The following is a 22,148-nucleotide window of genomic DNA, read 5'->3' on the forward strand; positions in this document are numbered from 1 at the left end:
TTGTTTTTTCTTTTTTTTTTTTCTTTCTTTTTATTTTTTTATCTATTAATTCTTTTTATTTCAACTTTTATTGAAATAAACCTAAACATAGCAATTTCAGAGTTGACTTTAAAGAGGAACTTTTAGAGGTGTTTTTACTTCTTTTTTTTCAAGGGTGTGTCAAGATTTGCTGGTGGCAGTGAAAGTCGTGGAAATAGCAATGCAGGAGTAAATTGTTTATTTATTTTGATTTACTTTGTATAATTGTATGTTAATTTTGTTTGTAATAAACAATAAAAAACAATTTTTATTCAAGTTTTTTTTTTTCTAGGGAATCGATGAAATAAGTAAAATAAAACATTTTTAAAAATGATTTTATTTTTTAGATCTCGAATGCAGATATATCGCGAAAGCGTCGTGATCTTAGCGATACAACCTCCAGCAACAGTACAACAGATAAAGAAAACAGAAAGAAAGATGGCAGAATACTAGTAAAACTTTTTTTTTTTTTTCTATATCATTCAGAATTAAGATAAAGCTGTAAGGTTTTAAATCTTTTTTAATTTAGAATTGTAATTCGGCCAGATGTATACCAATTAGATGTACAATTGAGAATTTTTCTGTTACCCAAACTGTGTCTGTAACTGTTCGATCCAAGCTATGGCGATCATCTTTGCTTATTGTAAGAAACCTTTTACTTTCATTATTTCTTCTTCTTCTGTTAGTGCTACAGCTATTATTATTAACTTTAGTGTATAAAAGTAGCAAAAGAAAGAAAACTGATTTGGGAGCAATAATTATAATTACTTATTTAACAATTTTAAAAATTGTTGCTACTTTTTAAAAGATTATATCCAAGTTGGTGCCGGTAAATTAGTGCTAATGCATCATGAAGTAAAAAAAAGTCATCTCATAAAACAAATGTTTAATATTTATAACTTTAAATGTGAAACAAAAGTCCTGTAATTAGTTTACTCATCATTCAATATGACCACATGGATTTTAATGCACCACAGACCTTGAAAATTATTGTCCTTGTTCATATGTTCATTACCTCAGTAACAGCTACCTTGACAGCATTTATGTACTATGGGGGGCTTTGTTGTCCTCTATCGCAAATGCATCCCACATTTAGTAGTTAAGTGGGTTACAGTATGGTGAGCTAGGGGGCTAAAAATCAGGTGAACAGTAGAATGACATATTCTTTGTATACCAGGTCTTAGTTTTTCTTAGAGTCCATCTAGGGTTTAACAGTATCCTTCAAAAATTCAATGTAGCTGTTTGCATTAACCCTGAATCCCATCTTGAAAATTGTGTTACCATGACATCACCCTCTTTGCTAGCAACACCCGGGACCATGAAAGAATTGGTAACTTAGTGTGGAAGATGATAAGTACATCCTCTGGCCTTCTACATATCCAAAAGTTTTTCTTCTGTTTAACTTCTGCTTCTGGTTGAGGTTCTTCTCATCAGAAAAGAACCTTATCAAGCTTGAAGTTCCACCAAAATCTAGATTTTAAAATGATGCTGATGATACATTTCCTGTATTCACATGTATATGCCAGCCAACATATTTTGTTTCAAGTTCTTCTAACATCTCTTCTCCATGCACCAGGTATTAGATGACAGAAAAAATATATCAAAAAAATTATAGGCCTGTCTGTTCTTGCTGGCTGGCTGGAATTAAAATTTAAAAAGATTTTAAAATAAAAAGTTGTTTCAACACATTACAAATAAGTCATGCTTGTATTCACAAAGTTTATTTAAAAAAATAGCAAATTCAACTATGAAAGATATTAAAGCTGGATTGTTTTTCCCAATCTATCTTTTAACAACTGTTTTTTTGTTTATTTAATGTAGTCTATTGTAATTAAGTAGTGATAAAAAATATGATACAGCTCAGTTATGATCACTGTTATTATTTATTTGTAAGTTGAAGATGAAAATTTTTTATAGTTCACTTGACATTATTTTTAATGATCTGTTCACCACTTTATGTGGTGAATACTACTGAGTTGTTTTTTCTAAGATCTTTGGTTTTTGTTTTGAAAGTCATCATTTATTATTTATTTTATTTATCATTGAGGATTATTATGGTGAAGTTCTAACAGTTGTTTCTTATGCTGAAGTCACCGTAGGTGTTAATGTCTCATATCTTGCTGATACAAATACTCAAAATAACGCTGTAGAGGTTAGTAGATAAAGACTATTGATTTTTTTAACACTTAAAATGCCAGAGGGTATTTAAACATAATTAGTAGCAGTTCTTATGTTAAGCAATGCAACTATTTAGTGTATTAGATTATATTTTTTATAGGTGTTTGTTTTTTATATATGGTTTTAGATATTTACAAATATCCAACCAGTTTTTGCACCTGTTTCTAAAGAGAAGATAGCGACTTGGATGATTGCACTTGCTGTTATTGCTGGTGTAATTCTACTTGCTCTGCTTGTTTTTGGATTTTACAAGGTTTTTTTTTTTTTTAAAGAGTTTTTTATAAACAAGTATGAGATATTTAACAGGTGGGCTAATCACTGGATGTATGCTAAAGCAATAAAATTGTTATTAAATTTCTTCAAAATTGCTTATGTCAGTTAGAATTAGTCAAATAAAAGTCATGAAAGAGTTTTCAGTAGAGCCCAAGCTTCTGTTCTGGGTCTAATTTGATACTAAGAATTTTTTTATTATCTTATTTTGTCCTCCCTAAAGGGTCACACATGAATTTCCACTCAATTTGTATTTATTAACCAATGAAGATTGTCGCTGTGATATTTAAACCATTTACAGTCTGTGAACATAATTCATGTAACCATAATGGCGTGTTCTGGTTTAATTCCTTAACAGCAGTTAAATGTGTTTTTTAGTTCACTTCTGGAATTATAGCAATGATAGTTTAAGACAATAAATTGTTTACAGTTACATGGAACTGTTTGGATGTTGAAATTCCATATCTATGGAGAATAACCACAAAGCCCTCTCCTTAGTTTCTAATTTGATGCTTAGCAAAAATGTAATTAATTTGAGGACTCGTTTGGATTGTTTTGAAATTCCTATCGATTTGAATATATACACAATTGAATATCGATTTGAATATATATACAATTGAATATCGACTTGAATATATATACAATTAAAAAAAAAAAAAAAAAAAGAGATGGCATACATCAATAGTATTTTTGAACGGTTCCTAGGTGCAGAGTTAAGTTCTATTACCCCAACACAGACATGTTTTTAAATTTAACGTTAGTTTTAACATTTGTTTTGGTATTAACACGGTAAGTATTGTTTAAATTTAAAATGTTAATTACAAAAACTTGAATATTTCAAGTTTTTGACATCTTCATTTCTGAGCCAAATACCTTTGTAAAGTTTCTTCGTAAAAAAAAGACCCCATTCCCCGTTATCCTTTTAAATTATCAAACATAAGGCAATAAAAAAACATGGTAAAATAAAAAGTTCAGAATTGGTTAAGCTTTAGGGTTTCTACAAACCACTAAAAAAAACCACCTAAAAATGATACAAATTGAATTGAAAGTTGATCTTTTTAGTCCATGTATGACCTTTGAAGGAGTTTGAAAAAAGAAAAAAAATCTTTATACCAAATAAGGGTATTCCTCAGTAAATAAGCTTGGGCTCAAAACTTTTTTCATGGTCTACTTGATTAATTTTAATATGTGAATATATAACTTTTAGCTTGGATTTTTCAAACGAAAACGAACAATCGAAGGTAAATATGGAAAGAAACAAGAAGATAAATCAGATAAATTACTTCTTAACAACAAGCGATAAATATATCGATGCGGTGCTGTTCATTATATATTGAGTGCAATATTTCGTTTTAAAGTACGAGTTGGTGAAAAGCACTTTAAAAATGCAACTGTATTATGGTTGCACATATATATATATATATATATATATATATATATATATATATATATATATATATATATATATATATTAGCATTCAATTTGAATCAAAAATTGATTCTGTGAGGAAACGTTGATTAACAGGGCTTGTTGAGTATTTGCATTTTACTATAAAACCAAAATAGCCTCATGTAACTAAAGCATGGTTTTTTCATTTGGAACATTTTTCTTACAATATTTCAAACAACTTTTATCTGGGTTTTGTATTTTACAAGTATTGTTTTATACTATTTTAAACTTAGTAGTTATTTAAATTTTTTATGAATATTTTTTGTTTTTTTAACATTTTAGCTTTTTTTATTCGATATTTTAATGTGATGTCATTTTTGTTTCAACTATTTGTATTTATATTTTAACGCTTGCGTTTAGTTTCTTTTCTCTGTTGTTAATTATTGATGTTTTGTTGTTATTCCGTCAAGTTAACACTTGATAGGCGATTGTTAGTGTCACGTGACTCTTATTTATATTCTACTTCCTACGTACAAGTTTAACTTTTGAATTTTTTAAGAAAAAATATCAATATTCCTTAAAATTTATTCCTTAATCTTTTTTACCCCTCTCTTCCCATCCCTCTGATGCACAGTGTGAAACTTCAGTAGGTTGTGGTGACCAAAAATGTTTATGGCATTTTTTAAGTTACATTATGATAACTTAACCTCGGTGAAAGTTCCATCGTTCCAGTTTAAATCATTTGTGAAAAACTTTGGGGAAACTTTGAGAAAATCAAAAAAAAACACCAATTTTACTTAAAAAAGAATTAACTTTATTACAAAACTTTAATACCACAGTTTGCATTACAAAAATAGCATAATTGTCTATTTTTTATTAAACCTAATCTGAGTCAGACTTTACATCTAAGTTTTCCTCATCTTCAAATTTTTCTTCAGCTTTGTTGACATTGTTAAAGAAAAAATTAAACTCTCTAAACTTAAAAGCATGATTTTTATCTTCATTTTTTTAAGTGATAAAAAAATAGACCTTACAATTATTAGATTAGGTCTTATTAGATTAGGTCTTAATGTTAAATCATATTTAAACAAAAGAAATTGTTCAATATTTTTGTTCTGTTCAATATTTTCAGGATTAATTTCACTTTTACTTGCTGGGTCTGAGTCATCGAAGGTTAAAATACTTATTACTTTTTAAACCAGGTTCCTAAGTTTATAGAGCTGAGAGGGTTAGATGATTCTATTCTTCATACAACAAATCTCTTTTATATTTGCTTCCCTACTTACTTTACGAGCGTGAAGTTCATGATATTTCCTGTATAACTTTTTTTTTGACTCAGCAGCTTCTTCACACATTAATCCTACTGGAAACTGGAGCCATTAACTAAGAGCCACACAAATCCAACTTCTTTGCATTAATTTCTCATTGGCAGTTAATCGCGATCAATAGATTCTTGAATCTAACAATCAGGTCTTCTGGTATATCTAAAATATACCAGAAGACCTGATTGTTAGATTCAAGAATTTAACTTAATTTCGTTGGATGGGAGAAAACTAATTGACAAAAGTTGCCCGTTGTGCTAGTTCCAGCACGTCCAGCTCTTGGCTGATCAACTTTAAACCCAAACTCTTTTTGAAACCGATTTTGGATTTTGAGCATTCTGCTCATGTGGAAAGGCTTTTGATCCTTTCGAATTCTTCAGACCTTTACCTCAAGTTAATATTAAACATTGAGCAGGCACTGGAAGAGACTCACCAATGCATGAAGAGGACAAATACCATACTACTTGCCTCTGGCTTTGCTTTGAATCCTTTATTGGAATTGTGTTTTCACAAAGTCAAAACCGATAATGATTTATTTGCCATTTGGAATGTTATCCTTGATTGGTTCTGAACCTTCCACTTCATTTTCTACATAAGTGCTCAGAAGTATGAGTTCTTCAAAGTCTTTGCTTTCAGTTTCTAATAACTCAATAGCTTTGGGTTGAATAACTTTCGCGATTTGTTTGGCTTTACCCCTTCATTCAATTACTTCAATCTCTTCGTCCATAGGAACACACCTCTTTCGAGCGTTTGCAATAGTTTCGTAATAGAGAAATTGTTTCTTGTTTTTGTGATGAGTTTTTTTTTGTATAATAATGTACTTACTTCAGTGTCTATAAAAAACTCCAAAGCTTCTTTTAATGTCATTTGTTTGTCCTTCTGTTTTAAATTCATGTGCGTCTTGTTGATTTTTCGCTACGTAAGAAATGAGTTTCGCCAATGTGAAGTTCTTGTCATTACATACTTTCCGTCTTCGTCTCCAATAGTCTGGCATTTGGTAAATTCACTCAAGTCAACAAAATCTTTTTTCGGTCATCCACCGTTTAGATGCTAATGTTAATGGTCCTGAGGATTCAGATGATACCACTTCTTCTTGTACTTTTTTGCAGTCTAAATACACCATTCAAACATTTTCCATGTTTTGACCGAGTCTAGTCACCAAACTCCTGTTACTCCTACAAATATCGTAAATAAACGGCACAAATACTTTTTATACAACTATGTAATACTGCTTCCTGGTTACCTATGAAAGTTTCTATCTTTTTCACATAATCGAACGCTTGAGTAACATTTTCATTTGTACTCAAAGGAATGTCAAAACAGCCAATTATATCTTTGATAAGAATCTTTGTATTTTACTTTGCTTTATTACAGCTGGGAACTTGTAATACCAATTGTTGAACTTGTGCACATTATTTTATAGTGTTTTATAGCAAAAAAAGCAGCTACATATCCACGGCAGGAAATCATACGGCATTCTTAACTACATTTTTACATCACATTATGTTTTTCTACCTGCTAATAAAATTAATCAGGAACACTTTGTACATCGGAGATCATACAATATTTTCAAGTGACTCTTTTGTTGCTGACAAACAATGGAAAAAAAGGAAAGCTTTTCTACTTGCGGCTTGATATGAAACAATTTCTTAAGGTATACACATCACATGGCAATTTTGTACCTTGAACTAAAAAAACCCGAATTGAGACCATTATCAAAACTTACATCTAATGATATTTTTAAACCTAATATTAGAAGTATTACAACTAATCCATTGAAATGTTGCTGTGCAACTTTTCATATTCTAAAAGTGTGAGGAGGGAAAATAAGAAAATTGTAAATAGTTATCTTAAAAATTAAACAACTTAAAAAAGTGAAAAAATGTGGAACTGAATTTTTGGAACATCAAAGACACCCCCCCCCCCCCACCACCACCACCAAAGAGAAGTTTTATTCTTTACCGTACAAAATGCTTTTCTGAAAAATACTGATTTTTTTTTTCTTGAAGTTTTTGTTTTCATCACTAAACATCTTTAAAGCGGTATAACTTACAACATTTATACTTTGGATTTTAAAATGTGACGTTTTTTATTTTTGGCCACATGATTTGACGCCGTGTAATGGGCTCTATTCTTCAAACAATATTTATTTCTGCCAAGAAAATGTTTAAACTATATTAAGTATACAAAATGCAAAACAAAAACATTAAAGTAATATTTTTTTTCAAAATGATAATGAATAAAAGTAAATAAATTTACAACTCATGTACAGTGTTACCGGAAGCAAACTAAATCAATTTTCTAATCCGAGAAGAACATTTTGGAGTACAATGAGTACAAGTATACACTAGGATCACATGTAATTTTTCAAGCCATTCATTGTGGTACGTTGATGAAAATCGATTTTGAAAACTTAATACTTTTCTTTTTCAACCACAAAAAAAAAAAAAAAACAATAGTCAGGACCAATACTATTCTCAAATAACAAACGTTCTCAAGATTATCAGATAATGGAGAAGAAAAACTTATCTAAACAAACTTTGAATAAAAAGTATTAAAAAATTGCTTATTACAGTTTTTCCAAAGGACAAAAAAATATAATTGTACATTTATTCCTTACACAAATAAACCTCAGTGTTTAGCAAAATTAGCAATATCTTCATAAATTTTATAAAAGCTAAACTTTCTTTTAAAGAAGTGCTAGCTGTTACTAATGATTAAGCAGCTCATCAGCTTTACTGGATAATCAGAATGACTACCGGATCTTTTATATCGTTGCCAATGTGCGCTGAAATCATGATACAAAGATTTAGTAAGTTGTTTAGAGAACTTTCCAAGAGATTGGTTACAGCGATTAATGAATTGGTTCACATGAAGAATGGCTGGATGTGCCTTTGGAGTGATTGGTGTGTTAGGATGGTTCATATAGAAACATCTAAGCTCTTCAATTTTTACAGAATAGTTTTTTGACAAATGCTTCAAGTTTTCAAAATTTTAAAGAACATCCTCCGCCATCCAGTCCTACTTTTAAGATTTGATTTTGGCTGTTTGCCCTTAATCTCTGTTACCAAATTGATAAAAATTATATATATATATATATATATATATATATATATATATATATATATATATATATATATATATATATATATATATATATATATATATATATATATAAAGTATGCGATCGTTAAATTCGAAACGATAAATAATTTCAAAAAAAAAAAATTAAACTAAAGCAAAAACTTCAATATTTATTTTAATCTAAGGAACTTGAAGATTATAAAAATTCTTTTTATTTAAATTTTTTTCATTATTTCGAATAAGCGAACATTTACGCTAATCGACGACATCAACTTCTGCACATTGTCTTTGACAATTTTTTCCCCTACAAATGTCCAATCTCAAATCAAATCTTTAGCTGTTTTGCCATTCTTTCGTAAATATCCTTTGACAATACCCCAAAATTTGGAAGCATTCCTTAATGTAAACATCTGAGTTTACACTGTTCCATAATTTAGGGGTGAATCATCAATCAAAACACCCGAAAAAATCCTTTGGAGGGATCAAAGTACATACCCATGGGATATCAAAACAAGTGATTTTAAAATCAACGATTTCCTTCCGTGAGAGAAATTTGCATTTTAAGTTTTTTCCTATACCGGCTAAATTTGAGAGATGGGTTTTGGACAAAATTTCAACTTTGGCTGTAATTCAATACTTTTTATTATTTTAAAAATGTAGTTTTTTTATTTTGATAACAAAAATAACATTATTATTTTACTGGAACTTCTAAGCAATAGTATGCAAAATTAAAAATTTTAATTTAATGCATTTCTCAAACTTAGAGTTGCCACATCCAGTTAATCCTAAACATTTGATAATTTTTACCATTTTTACTTTTTTTTCACATTAGGAGACATAAATATTTCATAAAAAACTTTTAAATTAATTGAAAATGCCGAATTCTGCAAAAACTCATTCTGAATGTCGTAACTCTGTTTGCATTCTCTGCATGTCAAAGAGTAATCGCTGCTTAACATCTTTCCTGATCAACAGATTGACAAAACATAGCCCTATACCCTTAAACTTTGCAGATGATCGCCTTCCATATGGCATGTGTACAAACTGTCGTTTTCACTTGCAAAAAATAGACGAAGGAACATCAACAAAGCCATTTCCCAAGCTCTATGATTTTAACTCAATCATTGTGAAGCAACAAACAAGAAACTCTCTGCCTTGTGATTGCATCATTTGTCAAATTGGCAAAACAAAATGCAAAGCACCATCTCCATTGGCAATTGATACAACTCATAAAAAGTCAACTAAAACTGAAAAAAGATGTGCAAAATGTCTAACATTACTTGGGCTAGGATTACCCCATAAATGCACTGCTGGAGCCAGAAGTCCAAATCTGATTGCCCTAACAAAAGCAAACACAAAACTGCTGAAATTGTGGCATCTTCAGTGTTAGGGACTCAAGATGCATCTCCAAATGGAACAGTTCGACTCAACCAATCAGGTGGAGGTCCTAAATTACCATTAAAACTTGGTAAGTTTCTTATATGTGCCAATATTCATTAAAACTCAAACTTAAATTCTAATTTCAGAAAGAATAAAGTCTTAGATAAGACAGTACTTATTATTTTGTACAAGGTTTACCTATTTGATGATTTCTCCTTGCATTAATGGAATTAATTAAATGCACATGCTTTAAATTATGCACTAAGTCTCTTAAAATTTCAGGCAAAGCTACTCCAACTCGACTGTTCAGAGATCCTCTTCCAGTTGAAAGCCTTCCAACTGTGTAACTTAATACAAGACTGTCCAATAATAAGATGACACAGCTTGTCTCAACTCTCAACTTTTTCCCCTCAAAGACTTGTTGAGCCAAATTTTGGTAAGAAGTTTGCACAACACGGATAGATGCTCAAGGATCACTTTACTGTTTCTAAAATAAAATGTTCAACCAATGAGACTCTAAGAGATGTTGTGCATTGTAAAAATGTTAGTGACCTATTGCAATTTGTTTTATCAGCACGAGCTGTCCCTGAAGAACACATTGTAAAGGATGGATTAGATGGTGGAGGTGACTTTCTAAAGATGAGTTTGGGTGTTCTTCAGATAGCTGCAGCACCAAACAGTCCTGTTTTGAAGTCTCCTAGGCTTTGCAGCTCTTCATTAAAGGATTCTGGAGTAAAGAAACAGCTAATAATAGCTCTATCAGAAGGAATGCCTGAGACATATGAGAATATCAAAAATCTTTTAAAGCTGACAGATGCTATTTTCATTTCTTATATCTTGTCATGTGACATGAAAGTAGCTAACATTGTCTGTGGTCTTCAATCCCATGCCAGTAGACATTCTTGCTGTTGGTGTGATGCTGGCTCCTCAAACCTTGGCACTTGTGGTTCTTTGAGAACTTTTGGAAGTATCAGAAAGGCTCATCAAGCATTTGTTAAGAAAGGAAGTTACTTGAACAGTGTGAAGCATTTTACAAATATCATTAACACACCTCTGCTCAATGCAACAGATGAGACACTAATTTTGAAAGCAATTCCACCTATAGAGCTGCATTTGTTGTTTGATGTTGTCAACCATCTGTACAAGAATCTGATCAACATTTCGCCAGATGGGAATGATTGGCCTATGGAATTAAACATACCTCTTCAACCCTTTCATGGTGGCCATTTTCATGGACAACACTGTCACAAGCTTTTGAAAAATGTTGATATTCTAAAACAAAAAATTCAAAAAGCAGCTGTAGATGCAGCACTTCCATTTGTTGAAGCATTTCAACAATTTGAAAAGGTAGTCACAGCTTGCTCTGGAACAGAACTGGATGACAATTTTCAAAAGCACATTGAAAAATTTAAAGATGCCTATCTGGAACTTCCAATCTCAATCACTCCAAAGGCCCACGCTGTATTCTTTCATGTGTCTCAGTTCATCTCTATCAGCAATCAAGCTCTTGGACTTTATAGTGAGCAGGCCACCGAAGTTCTGCATTTAAACTTCAAGCCTCAATGGCAGCGGTAGAAGAGAGACAGGAATCACCCAGAATATGGATCTCATTAGGCTAACTGCGATGTAGATAATAACAGTAAACATGTTTAGAAATATTTTAAAAAAATGACTTTTTTGCTATTAGAGTAAAGCATTCTAAGAAGTCATCCTTGAAGAAAAATCATTTTTATATCTTGGTCTGTTCTTGTTCCTTTGTTATTTATTCAGAAAATAAACATTTTGAAAGAAAAAATTGTTGTATAGTTGCCAAAGTTAAAAATTAGTCAAAAAGCAATCTCTCAAATTTAGCCGGTATAGGAAAAAAATTAAAATGCGAATTTCTCTCACGAACGGAAATCGTTGATTTTAAAATCACTTGTTCTGATATCTCATGGGTATGTACTTTGATCCCTCCAAAGGATTTTTTCGGGTGTTTTCATTGATGACTCACCCCCAAATTATGGAACAGTGTTTAATATTGACGATGTGACGAAAGCTTAAGATCTCAAATCGCATATAGCTGCATATTGCTTGCCACAAGAGAAGTTTCTTACCAAATTTATCCAATGATATATACTTGAACTTGTTGCTGACACGTTTACGAACAATTGAAGTGTAAAATTTTTGACCTGGAAGCTGTTTGAAGTCAGATTTGATGAACGTTTCGTCATCCATAATTATGCCGCCATTAAATTTTGTAAGTACTTCTTCATAAAGGCATGTTCTCTCTTCGATAAGCCGAGATTTTGCGTGAATGATCTTTGAATACTAATTGCAGTTTTCTTATGCTTAAAGCCGCTCGTTTGATAGATAGAAAGCTCTTGTATCATTTTATGACCATATAAACAGTAGTTTTACTAGTTTAAAATGCTTTAGCGATTGAAAGTAACGATGCAGAAGGATTTTGTAGATAGTACTCTAAATTTACTTTTTAGTGGTTTTAATTGTGTCTTGATTGATAGATCTGTTCCTGGGTATATTTAAGCCTCCAATTCAAAAATTGGCACCAACATTTCTATATTAGGGCACCAAATGGGCTAAACTTCTATCTTACAATTTTTCTCAAATAGTGAGATTTGTTTGAAAAGATCTTTTTTTTTTTTTTTTTAAAAAAAAACCTTTCAAAATTGTTTTTCCTTTTATTTGTAACCTCTTTTTAATTTTCAAAAACCACTACAAAGTATTACAATTTATTTCAAGCAACCTAAGAAGACTAAAAATTTGTACAGAGCCCACAAAACTCATGGGTTAAGTCAGTTTATAAAATCATTTCTAAATTATTTTACTGATTTATTTTCTACATATTTATTACAGTATTAAATAAATAAAATGAATACTTGGTATTCTTGACTATTGACACCAATAGTCAATAATACCAAGTGTTCATTTTACCCATGATGCACCATAAACATGATCCAGAATATCGAGATTTCTCACATTTTAAAGCACCATAATATTTGAGATTTTGGAAATCCTACTTCTTATAATTTGTCTCAAGTTATGTTTAGAGTCAGAGATATTCTCAACGATAGCTAGCACTAATTTATTTTTACTGAACATAGAGACAAGATCTCGCTACATTATCTTGTTTTTGATATCCCAAAAACCACTCTTCATAAAATTTCAGTAGTTGGCAATGGATTCATCTAATAATTTCTCAGTTTACAAGAATACTAGGTTTTGAAGAATAATTCCACTCAAGCCAAAAAAATATTCTTAAACTTAAGAGACAATTTAACTCTTACACTTTTTATCACGAGAAATTTTTATCCTTTCCACGCGTTACTTAAAAAAAGAAGCGTGAAAACTTCATATGGGTCATTTTAGGTGATAATGGTTCATTTTAGGTGATAATGGCTCATTTTAGGTGATAATGGTTCATTTTAGGTGATAATGGCTCATTTTAGGTGATAATGGGTCATTTTAGGTGATAATGGTTCATTTTAGGTGATAATGGGTAATTTTCATAGCAAACTCTGAAAGCTTTTCGGCATTCTGTTTTACAAGGACTTTGTAGAAAATTATTTGTACACAAATATTGAGATACTTCCCCGCACACTTCACCCTGTTGATCCCAGCGTACTTAAGAAAAAATTTACTTTTGTTTGTTGGACTGAAAAAGTCTAATCATCCTTATAACTTTTTTTTTTATTTAATTTACAGTTTTGAAGGAGAAAAACTCCTAATTTAACTTTTAATCTTTTCAGATTAAAAAAATTTTAAAATTTTTTTACTCGTTTCAGAGTAAAAAATTTAATTTTTTAAGCTTTTTACTCGTTTCAGAGTAAAAAATTAAATTTTTTAAAGTTTTCACTTGTTTCAGAGTAAAAAAAAAAAAAAAATTAGAAGTACATTGTAACAAAATCGATTTCATTAGTTGCGCGTGGAAAGGATATCGTAATTTTATCAATTGCGCGTGGAAAGGACTTTCTCTACTTGCTATTAAGCTGGTTTTTGGGAATTTATACAACAATTGTTGTGAATATACACAATCAGGATATTGATAGTTAAGCAACATTTATACATCATACACATTTGGGAATTCACCCAATATATACAGAAAGAGATCGTTGTGTATAGAGAACTGTCAATTTTTCTTGAGTTTTTTTCTGATGTGTTTTTGTTCAGTGTAAACAAGCAATCTGACATCACATCAGTACACAGGCTGGATATTTGCTGATGGCAGTAAATATCCAGCCTGTGCAAAGTTTTACTTTTTTGATAACCATACAATAAAGCCAATAAGGGGCGATGTTGGCTTTGACAGTTTTTTGGAAGTTTCTTTATTTGTATAATAGTATGTTAAATGTATCCAGAAGTGTTTGGGATCTGTGACTGGTGATTTCGTGCTGACCAAATAATAAAAAGTAGTTGGCGCTAATGCAACAACAAAGATAAAAAGTATTTTTAAATCATTCTTTTCAAAATATTTGTTACAATGAGCAATTTTAAACAAAGAATTAATATTAAAATTAAACATTAAAAAAATTATAAAAACAAATAAATCTATTCAATTATTTTCAATGAAACTGTAGTTTCTTTAATTCCACATTTCTACTACAAGCAATTCATATTTTCTGTAATAAAGCTAAAGTTTTTGCTTACTCAGGGCCTGCGCTAATCAGGGCCTGAATTATGCCTTTATCAGCTTTTATGAGAAGTTTTGAAATTTAACAAAAGAGTTCATATAAAATGATATTCTTATCAAATAGTTCTTTAAATAACTAAAATGCCTTAAAGTATGAGAGTAAAAATGCTGGTGACATCATGTCGCGAGCCACAAAAGGTTTATTGGTTCGAAAAGCTGATTCGTTTTGTAACATTCTTTTATTGTACAGTAATTGAATTCTTTTTAAATAGTTAAGGGTTATACAAAACACTCAAGGGAAGCTTAATATAAAAGTCGGATAATATTTTGACGTTACCGCAAAATCTCGTTTTCTTAAAAATCACTTGAAATTTACAAATATGATTCATGTTGCTTGTTTGTTGAAAGAACTGTTTGTTGTTTTAAAAACACACAACAAAAATTCCTTTTTTTTTTTTTGTTTTAAATTTTAAATGTTTTGAAAATTTAAACTGAGGCTCTTTATACTGGAAATTTTAATATGAAATTTAATAACGGGATATATATGTAAAAACTTTTACAATGTATAAACATGCCTTATCTGTCAAAGGCTGCTTTTTAAACCAAAAGAACAAACTCAAAACAAGAAAACAGAAAGGAACAGTAAGAATGGTACAAAATGGTACGATACGAACTGAAATAATGAGTTGCTTAACATATACCTCATGAGAAACTTTATTAGGTTATTTACGATTTGTACATAAATTTAAAATATCTTTGTTTACGAAAATCAAATATTATATTGGTCTGACGGTTTTCATTTTGAATATGTCGAATTTACTAACGGCACTCTTTATGTAAACAAAACAATTCAGTTACCAATCATGTTTAGGTTATCGTGCGAGATAATTATAAGTAAAAATGCCTAACATCAAACTCATATATCTATTACTCTTTGTCCCCTATTCAATAATATTGACATCTGATGATAGTGGTAATGGTATCAGTAACTGGAGTAGTGTAACAGAAAATGACCTTAAAAAGGAATTGTTTTCAAAAGTTCTAAGTTATCTCATAAGAGACTACAACCTGCGATCTAACAGCATGTATACGTATCAGTTTCTGAAAATAAAAAAAGCTGAAAAGCAAGTAGTTGCTGATGGATTAAAAGTTTTTTTTACTTTAGAATTTGCATTAACTGGTTGTCGTAAAAATGGGGTAATATATTTAGTACAATTATATAAGTTATAATAAACATCATTTTGTTAAAAAAAATTTATTCTTCTGTTATATCTGCCTTATAGAAGTATGGTCAAACTGGAATCTGTGCAGTTTATTCTTTTTCAAAAAAAAAAAAAAAGATGTGCAGTATGGTTGAAAAAACTCTGTATTCACGGACTGTTTTTATAAGCCTGTAAATACAGGCCTATGTTAAACATTCCTATAATTTAGAAAATTCCCTCTGTAATTGTAGAAATGGACTTTTTCTGTAAATATGACATCTAATTTTTCAATTTTTTAAGTTATATTTTTTCATTTTAACATAAACAAATGTGATATGAATCATCTTTAACATTCTTTGATAAAAGAAAATAAGATTGTTTTAGCTTCTCTTTATGTTTTTTTTTAACTAAATTTTATAGTCTCTATTAGAGTTATATAGGGTTGATAATTTTAGGCCAATTCCATATTAGTGTCCTTATTCCCATTTTCATAACAATTGCAATATTAATTCCAATTCAATCTATACTAAGATATTTTTCCATTTGATTTCCTTACAATCCCATTTCAATCTTAAACTAATTGTTCCTAATGCATACTTTAAAAAAATGCTGTTAATACATCTCAAATGTAATACAAAGTTTGTTTAAAAGATTTTCAAGTTGAACAGTCAAGTTTTAATTTACTTTTTGGTCTTTCAATCTTAAATTATATAACAAAAAAAATTGTTTAAGAGATCTTTATATACAAACTTTTAACTTTCTTCAAGATCAGTCACCAATCCTGATAACAGACCTTGAATAAAAGTTACATAATTATGTTAATTTATCATATGGATATTAATTTATAAAAATTTATCATATGGATATAAAGCTAATATGGCATCACATTAGTCTTTGTTGTTGGCTCATTAAATTTGTCTAAAAACTCCTGTCTACTTTGCAGGTTTGCAGTTTTACAATATTTACACCATATACAATCTTTTCTAATTTTTTCATTTCCAGCTTTTTAACTGATGGTCTTTTGGCTTATTAACTGTAGAATCAGCATGCATTTTTAAACAGTACCTTAGTTATGTGACCAAGGCATCATATTAGTTTCAAGAAAATAGTTAAGATAAATTTTTGACATTTCTGATTTTTTGGTAGCAGAAGTATGACAAATCAGATTTTTAATTACTTTTAATCACTAATCTCAACAGACTCTGTTTTATGCCTCATTTAATACAGAATCTAGTATACAATATGTACAAAAGTATCTGAAAATTGACCCTATTTTTTCTCAAACTGCTCATTTAGTTTAATAGTAAACTTGATAATCAACTGTCAATTGCTTACATGTATATGAATTTGATTTTTTTTTTTTTAACTAGTATTAACATACAATTTGTTTTTTTCTATTTAAGTAACATTTTATACAGCCATGCAGTTTAAATTTTGAAACATATAAGTTGGAATTTAATAATAATCGATAGATTTAATAAAGAATTTAATAAAAAAAATTTTTGGATATAAATTATATTTCTGTACTTAATATGTAAAGAGTTTCACTTTCTTCTTGTTTGTTTTTAAAGTATGAAAAAAAACTTTTTTATTTCTTTACATCTTTAATTTAAAGTTAATCACAGTATTATGCATGATTTGATTTGATTTTTCTGTATTCCATTTGTAGACTTTAAAGGAACAGTTAAAATGCCCCACAGGTGTTTTGATGGAGAATGAAAAACCAACTCATGTTGAGAGTGTTAAAATAGTTGTTTATGTCCCACAGGACCTTTTACATAATTTTGAAGAACACAAATTAAAAGTTACTTATGTAAACTGAGGAACTATTTTTTTGTTCATTTCTTAACCTTTTTCTTGTGGGGTAAAATGTTTTGTATATATTTATTTTACTAATTTTCAAAAAATAAATATAAAAAGAATAATTTATATATTAGATATTCTTTTATTTCTATTTTGATTATTGTTAAGTTGTATTTAATTGAATCATTTTTTTTTACCAGAAAAAAACATAGCTTCATTTCTCTATTGTAACTTTTCTGTTCACTCAACTCTTTTAAGGGTGTGTTTTTGTAATTTTTAAAATAAGGCGAGCATTTGAAGTTTTTTCAAATGTTTGTCAAAAATTCGTCAAACCATTTTCAAACAAGCTGTACTAATACAGTGAAAAAATATTTCTTAATACTTTCTAAATATCTACCCATCCCTCTGTCTTTTTCTATTGATTTGTTGCATGCAGAATATTTTTTATATGAGAAGATAATTTAATACAACAGTGGCATAGTCTTGAAGTGTAAATCAATGTTTGCATAGACCTGATGATCTTTTAACGAAGTAAATAGCGGCGTGATCTGATTTCGAATAAATGAATTTCCTGTACACGTAATATGTATTTTCTGAAAATATAAAATCTTTTTAAATTTTTGAGAAGTTTTAAAAACTTTCCAAAATTTAAGTTCAAGGATAACATCATTTTAATTTTCTTTCGTTAAGTCAACGATTAACTTGATAAAAAAAAAAAAATTGACCTTTTTGTTTTCGTCATTCATTTTGTGACTAACTTACTTAAAGAAAAATATAAAATCTTTTTGATGAAAAGTTTTTATGTTTTGAAATAGCTCAGCTCTTTGTATGCAGCACCTAAATGTTTTTTGTGAGGCCTAATGCTAGGAGCATAAGTATTCAAAGACTATAAACTATACAAACAGATTAAATTGTGTGGAGGGTCAGAATTGTTTCTATGGAACTTTATTGAAGGCCATTAGAAGACTTTTTAGGACTAATTAGCATAGGTAGCAAAAGGTTGCAAAACTCTTCTCATCTAAAAAATAGTAACAGTAAAATATTTGCTTGTAAGATCTAGAATTGCTTACATTTCTCATACATAAAAGAAGATTTTAAAAAAACAGGTGTGTTAAAAATAGTATTATTTTTTCGATATCATGAGCTCAGAACAACAACTTATTTGTTTGAACCCCCTGAAACAGATTTTCAAGGCGTCTTAATTATTTTTTTGATAACTTTGCGCAAAAGTAATTTAAAATCGATTATTTTAAAGTTTAAAATCGAAATAATAAAAAAATTGCAGACAATTAATTCTTTGATGTATGTAATTTTTTGTATGTGATTTTTTAAGAAAATAGAGAAAAAAGCAACACGAAATAAAAAGTTTTGATAAAATGATTAGTTTTGTATTTTTTTAGAGGACGGAAACAAACCTAAAGTTGTTTTGTTTCGGGTTTTTGTAAGAAAAACGATTGGATTCCCCGCCTTTACAAACCCTTTTTTTTAAATTTTATTTTGGTTTTTGATTGGGATTTCTATAAATAATAATTAAATTACAGGTTACATTCTGTTTGTGTGTGTTTTTAAATTTATCATGGTTTCTGATGCGGATTCTTGTAGAAATCATAATTAGTGCTTTTTGCTATTCTTTACTAGAATTTTTGCTAAGAGAGCGGTCCAGTTTTTCTTCTAAATGATGAAACTGGGTTCATGCATTGGCTTTTTTTTTAATGTAGTTTTTAACAAAAATACTGACTTCAAAAGACACATTTGTGCATTTACGGGATACGGAAGAAGTTCGTCCCAATCTTCATGTGTTTTTATAACTCAGATAAATAAAGACAAGATCTTTTGTTATCGATAAATTTTTTCCTGATTTTTGCTTCTAAAAGTTGCTTTTCTTCTCAAAAGTGAAGTTGAAAAATGTATTTCAAACTATTTGTTTACTATTAGATTACAATACCTTTCAAGGTCGGCATAAGATAGAGCAAACTAAACATCAATTTTTTTAGTAAAGAGAAGCTAGCTTAAAGAAATACTGTAAAGAAAATAACAGAGGGACAAAGGTATATCATGGTATTAAGAGTATTTAAAAAGGTTGCACAGAATTCCCTAAGGAAAAAGTTAACCATCTGTAATACAGATTCTGTTTGAACCTTGTACAGTGAGTTTAACATCTATTATTAATAAAGTAGATCATAGAAAACCACGATCCTAGAAAACCACGTCATTCCTTCTCTAGAGCTGAGAAGGAATTTTTCAGGATTATTCTGGCGGACAGAGCAAACCCTCGAATCAGGTTTCTTGGACTTCAAACAGCTCTGAAAGATGGAAAGTTAACAGATAACGGAGACTTTAAATCTTAAAGAACGCGATTTATCTTAAAGAACGCGTTTTGTGCATTCAATCTTAGCCATGTATAAGGGAACAACAAATTTGCCTATAAAGAATCTGCATATATAATAAAAATTGTCGAACAAAACGAAATTTTTCAAACTGTTACCCATCCTAGATACATCAAATTATTTGTACTTTAAAATGTTGTACCATTGTGAATTGTTTTGAATACAATTTTAATGTCAAATGCCATTTAATGCAAAAAAATCTGAAGTCCACAAAAAAAAGATAGTTAATCAAAACTGATAAAATTAAAGGTAGTTAATCAAAATTAATAAAATTTCCAAGTCGATTTTTTTTTTTTTTTCAAATTTCCCCAAAGCAGAATTTTAATTTTGGGGTTAACTGTGTAATATTGGTATGTAGGGGAGACCGGGGCTAGTTGGCTACAGGGGTAAGTTGTCAAGCCGCATGGTGCCTTACTCACCAAGCTCACATAAATGGTGATTCTCCACAAGAGACCTGCGGCTAGTGGTCTAGCGAGAGTCACTGAGCTTCAATGAGAAATAAAATTGGTGTCTACTCCAAAACTTAGACACTAGTCCATTTAAATTAAAATTTTCCACCAGAAACTTCCTAAATTCACATGGAACCTTCCTACTTAACTAATTCATTTTTCAGTATAGTATCAGGGCTAGTTGGCAACATGTGCCAACTTACGACTTTTCGCATTAGCCGTAAATTCACTTAAGTTGTATAACACTACAGATCTACAGACATGAGAAATTATAAAAAAAAAAAAAATAGACAGGTCTGTAATCTCTAAAAATGTTACAAAAAAATGATGTTGTTGCTACTATTATAGAAGAAAATCCTGTTCGATCGGCTTAAAGACAATAAAAGTTAATGTCAAAAAATATTGTTGGATAAAAATTATCAAGAGTTTTCATAAAAAAGATGCATTTAAAATATATGCTTGATGTTGCTAAACTTGTCTCTTTTTATATGTGTGACAACTTACCCTAAGAGTATAAGCAACTTACCTTGGACCGGAGGTAAGTTGGCACATATTTTTTTATTTACCAATATGGCACATATACTTTTTTTAAATTACCAATTATTTTTTATTTAATGTTTGACACTTGAACATGCTTGCCAAATTCATATTCTTTTGAACTGCAATTTGAGATCCTCAAAAAAATTCACCCAGAAATGCACAGAGCACAAAAACTAAAGCTGTAGTCAACTAGCCCTGGTGTTCCCTACTTTAAAAAAAAAAAATTCTTGATTTCATTTTAAACAATGTGTTTATTTCCTTATCTCTTATTTCCTTATATTTTTGCTAATAAATCAATTTCCTCATTTTTAAAATTTTTAAAATCATCTCATCTTCTTTAAGTTTTACTAATCAATCCGCTATAAGCAATGATTATTTTCTCTTCTTCATTTTAAAGTATACAAAATCTGGGAATAAATCAACATTTCTATTTACTGTCAGTTGCTGATACAAACGTGTTTTTGTAAAGTATAAATACTTAATAGAGAAAAAATTATTCTTTCTACAGCAATACATAAAATACCAAACACATACGGAATTTAAGAGCTATTTATAACATAGAAAGCTAGGATTGCCATTTAACTATAGTCAAGTGAATAAACGCACCGGATGTTTTATTTACTGTAAATAATAAATCGGCGGATATATATTGCGAGGAATATCAAAAAACGATGCAGCGAATTGAAATTCATTTGGTTGATTTTTAAAGATGATAGATAATTTATTGTTAAAAAGGTTGATCACTTTGTTTTAATAATTTAACAAATTCATTTCGATTTCTGCTTTGATGTTTACTTACACTAAAAAAAAAGTTTTAAAATTTTAAAAAGAAAAGCAGACAATTGCGAAATATAACACTTCAGTGTGTAAATAATTGCAGACTTAAATACGTCATGTTAAAGCGGTAAAATTAGAAAATCACGTGAAATAACGAAAGGTAGAAAATACTCTACTATTCATACTTTTAAAAAAGTATCTGATAGAAATATTAAAAAGTAAGCGAGCCAGTCCTTGCAAATGTAAACAAAGAATTATTTCAAAATATTAACACTTATAAAGGAGGTTTCTGAAGCATATACTTAATGATAAATGGAGATTCTAACAAAATAATGAATTTTGTTTATGGTTTAGGTATCTTTATTCAGCGTATTGTACTTAAAAAGTATTATTCAATCTGGTCTGAATTTTTAGCTTATTAGGTCAAATGTCAAAAGGTCAAAAAAAGATTACTCTGTAAACACCATCTTCACTTGTCAACATTACGTCAAAAACTCTAAATAAAAAAGATAAATTGCAAATTCTTAACAAAATGTGTTTGAAAAGACTTTGTTGGCATGCAAGAAAAAGTTACCTTTGCTACACCAGTAGTTTATTATAACTTAGCTAAAATAAAAGTTATGCAATATTACATATAAATTAGCTAAAGTAAAAGTTAGGAGCAAGATTTTTAATTTAAATCAATATTGATCATATTGAGTTAATAATATATTTATTA

General features: G+C 29.5%; 2 protein-coding genes across 3 annotated transcripts in view; both read left to right on the forward strand.

Annotated features, from left to right (window-relative positions):
- The window catches only part of LOC145190505 (integrin alpha-9-like), a 30,254-nt gene extending 26,391 nt beyond the window's left edge, over window positions 1–3,863 (forward strand). Inside the window, exons 30-35 of one of the 2 annotated variants that reach the window (XM_090090779.1) lie at window positions 154–207; window positions 366–470; window positions 548–661; window positions 2,066–2,170; window positions 2,324–2,449; window positions 3,674–3,863. In XM_090090779.1, the coding sequence (XP_089946905.1) occupies window positions 154–207; window positions 366–470; window positions 548–661; window positions 2,066–2,170; window positions 2,324–2,449; window positions 3,674–3,769 (600 nt within the window). In that variant the 3' untranslated portion in view covers window positions 3,770–3,863. The remainder of the gene's footprint in view (window positions 1–153; window positions 208–365; window positions 471–547; window positions 662–2,065; window positions 2,171–2,323; window positions 2,450–3,673) is intronic. The other variant, XM_090090780.1, reaches the window with a different exon arrangement.
- Window positions 3,864–15,091: 11,228 nt separating this feature from the next.
- On the forward strand, window positions 15,092–17,358 carry LOC149886760 (uncharacterized). Its single transcript, XM_090089515.1, has 2 exons — window positions 15,092–15,469; window positions 17,144–17,358. Exons 1-2 carry the CDS (start codon window positions 15,173–15,175, stop codon window positions 17,294–17,296), a joined length of 450 nt encoding a protein of 149 aa, XP_089945641.1. The 5' UTR covers window positions 15,092–15,172; the 3' UTR covers window positions 17,297–17,358.
- Window positions 17,359–22,148: the final 4,790 nt, after the last annotated feature.

This window comes from Hydra viridissima, unplaced genomic scaffold (genome assembly GCF_058129835.1).
Source record: "Hydra viridissima isolate aposymbiotic clone 2 unplaced genomic scaffold, HvirCarnegie_v1 scaffold_6, whole genome shotgun sequence".
NCBI lineage: Eukaryota > Metazoa > Cnidaria > Hydrozoa > Anthoathecata > Hydridae > Hydra > Hydra viridissima.

What these genes read in the sequence shown, in the direction of transcription:
- LOC149886760 (XM_090089515.1), top strand. Translation starts at nt 15,173, where the DNA reads ATGCCTAACATCAAACTCATATATCTATTACTCTTTGTCCCCTATTCA. An exon ending in CTGGTTGTCGTAAAAATGGG is followed by an intron (nt 15,470 to 17,143) that starts GTAATATATTTA and finishes TTCCATTTGTAG; the next exon opens with ACTTTAAAGGAACAGTTAAA.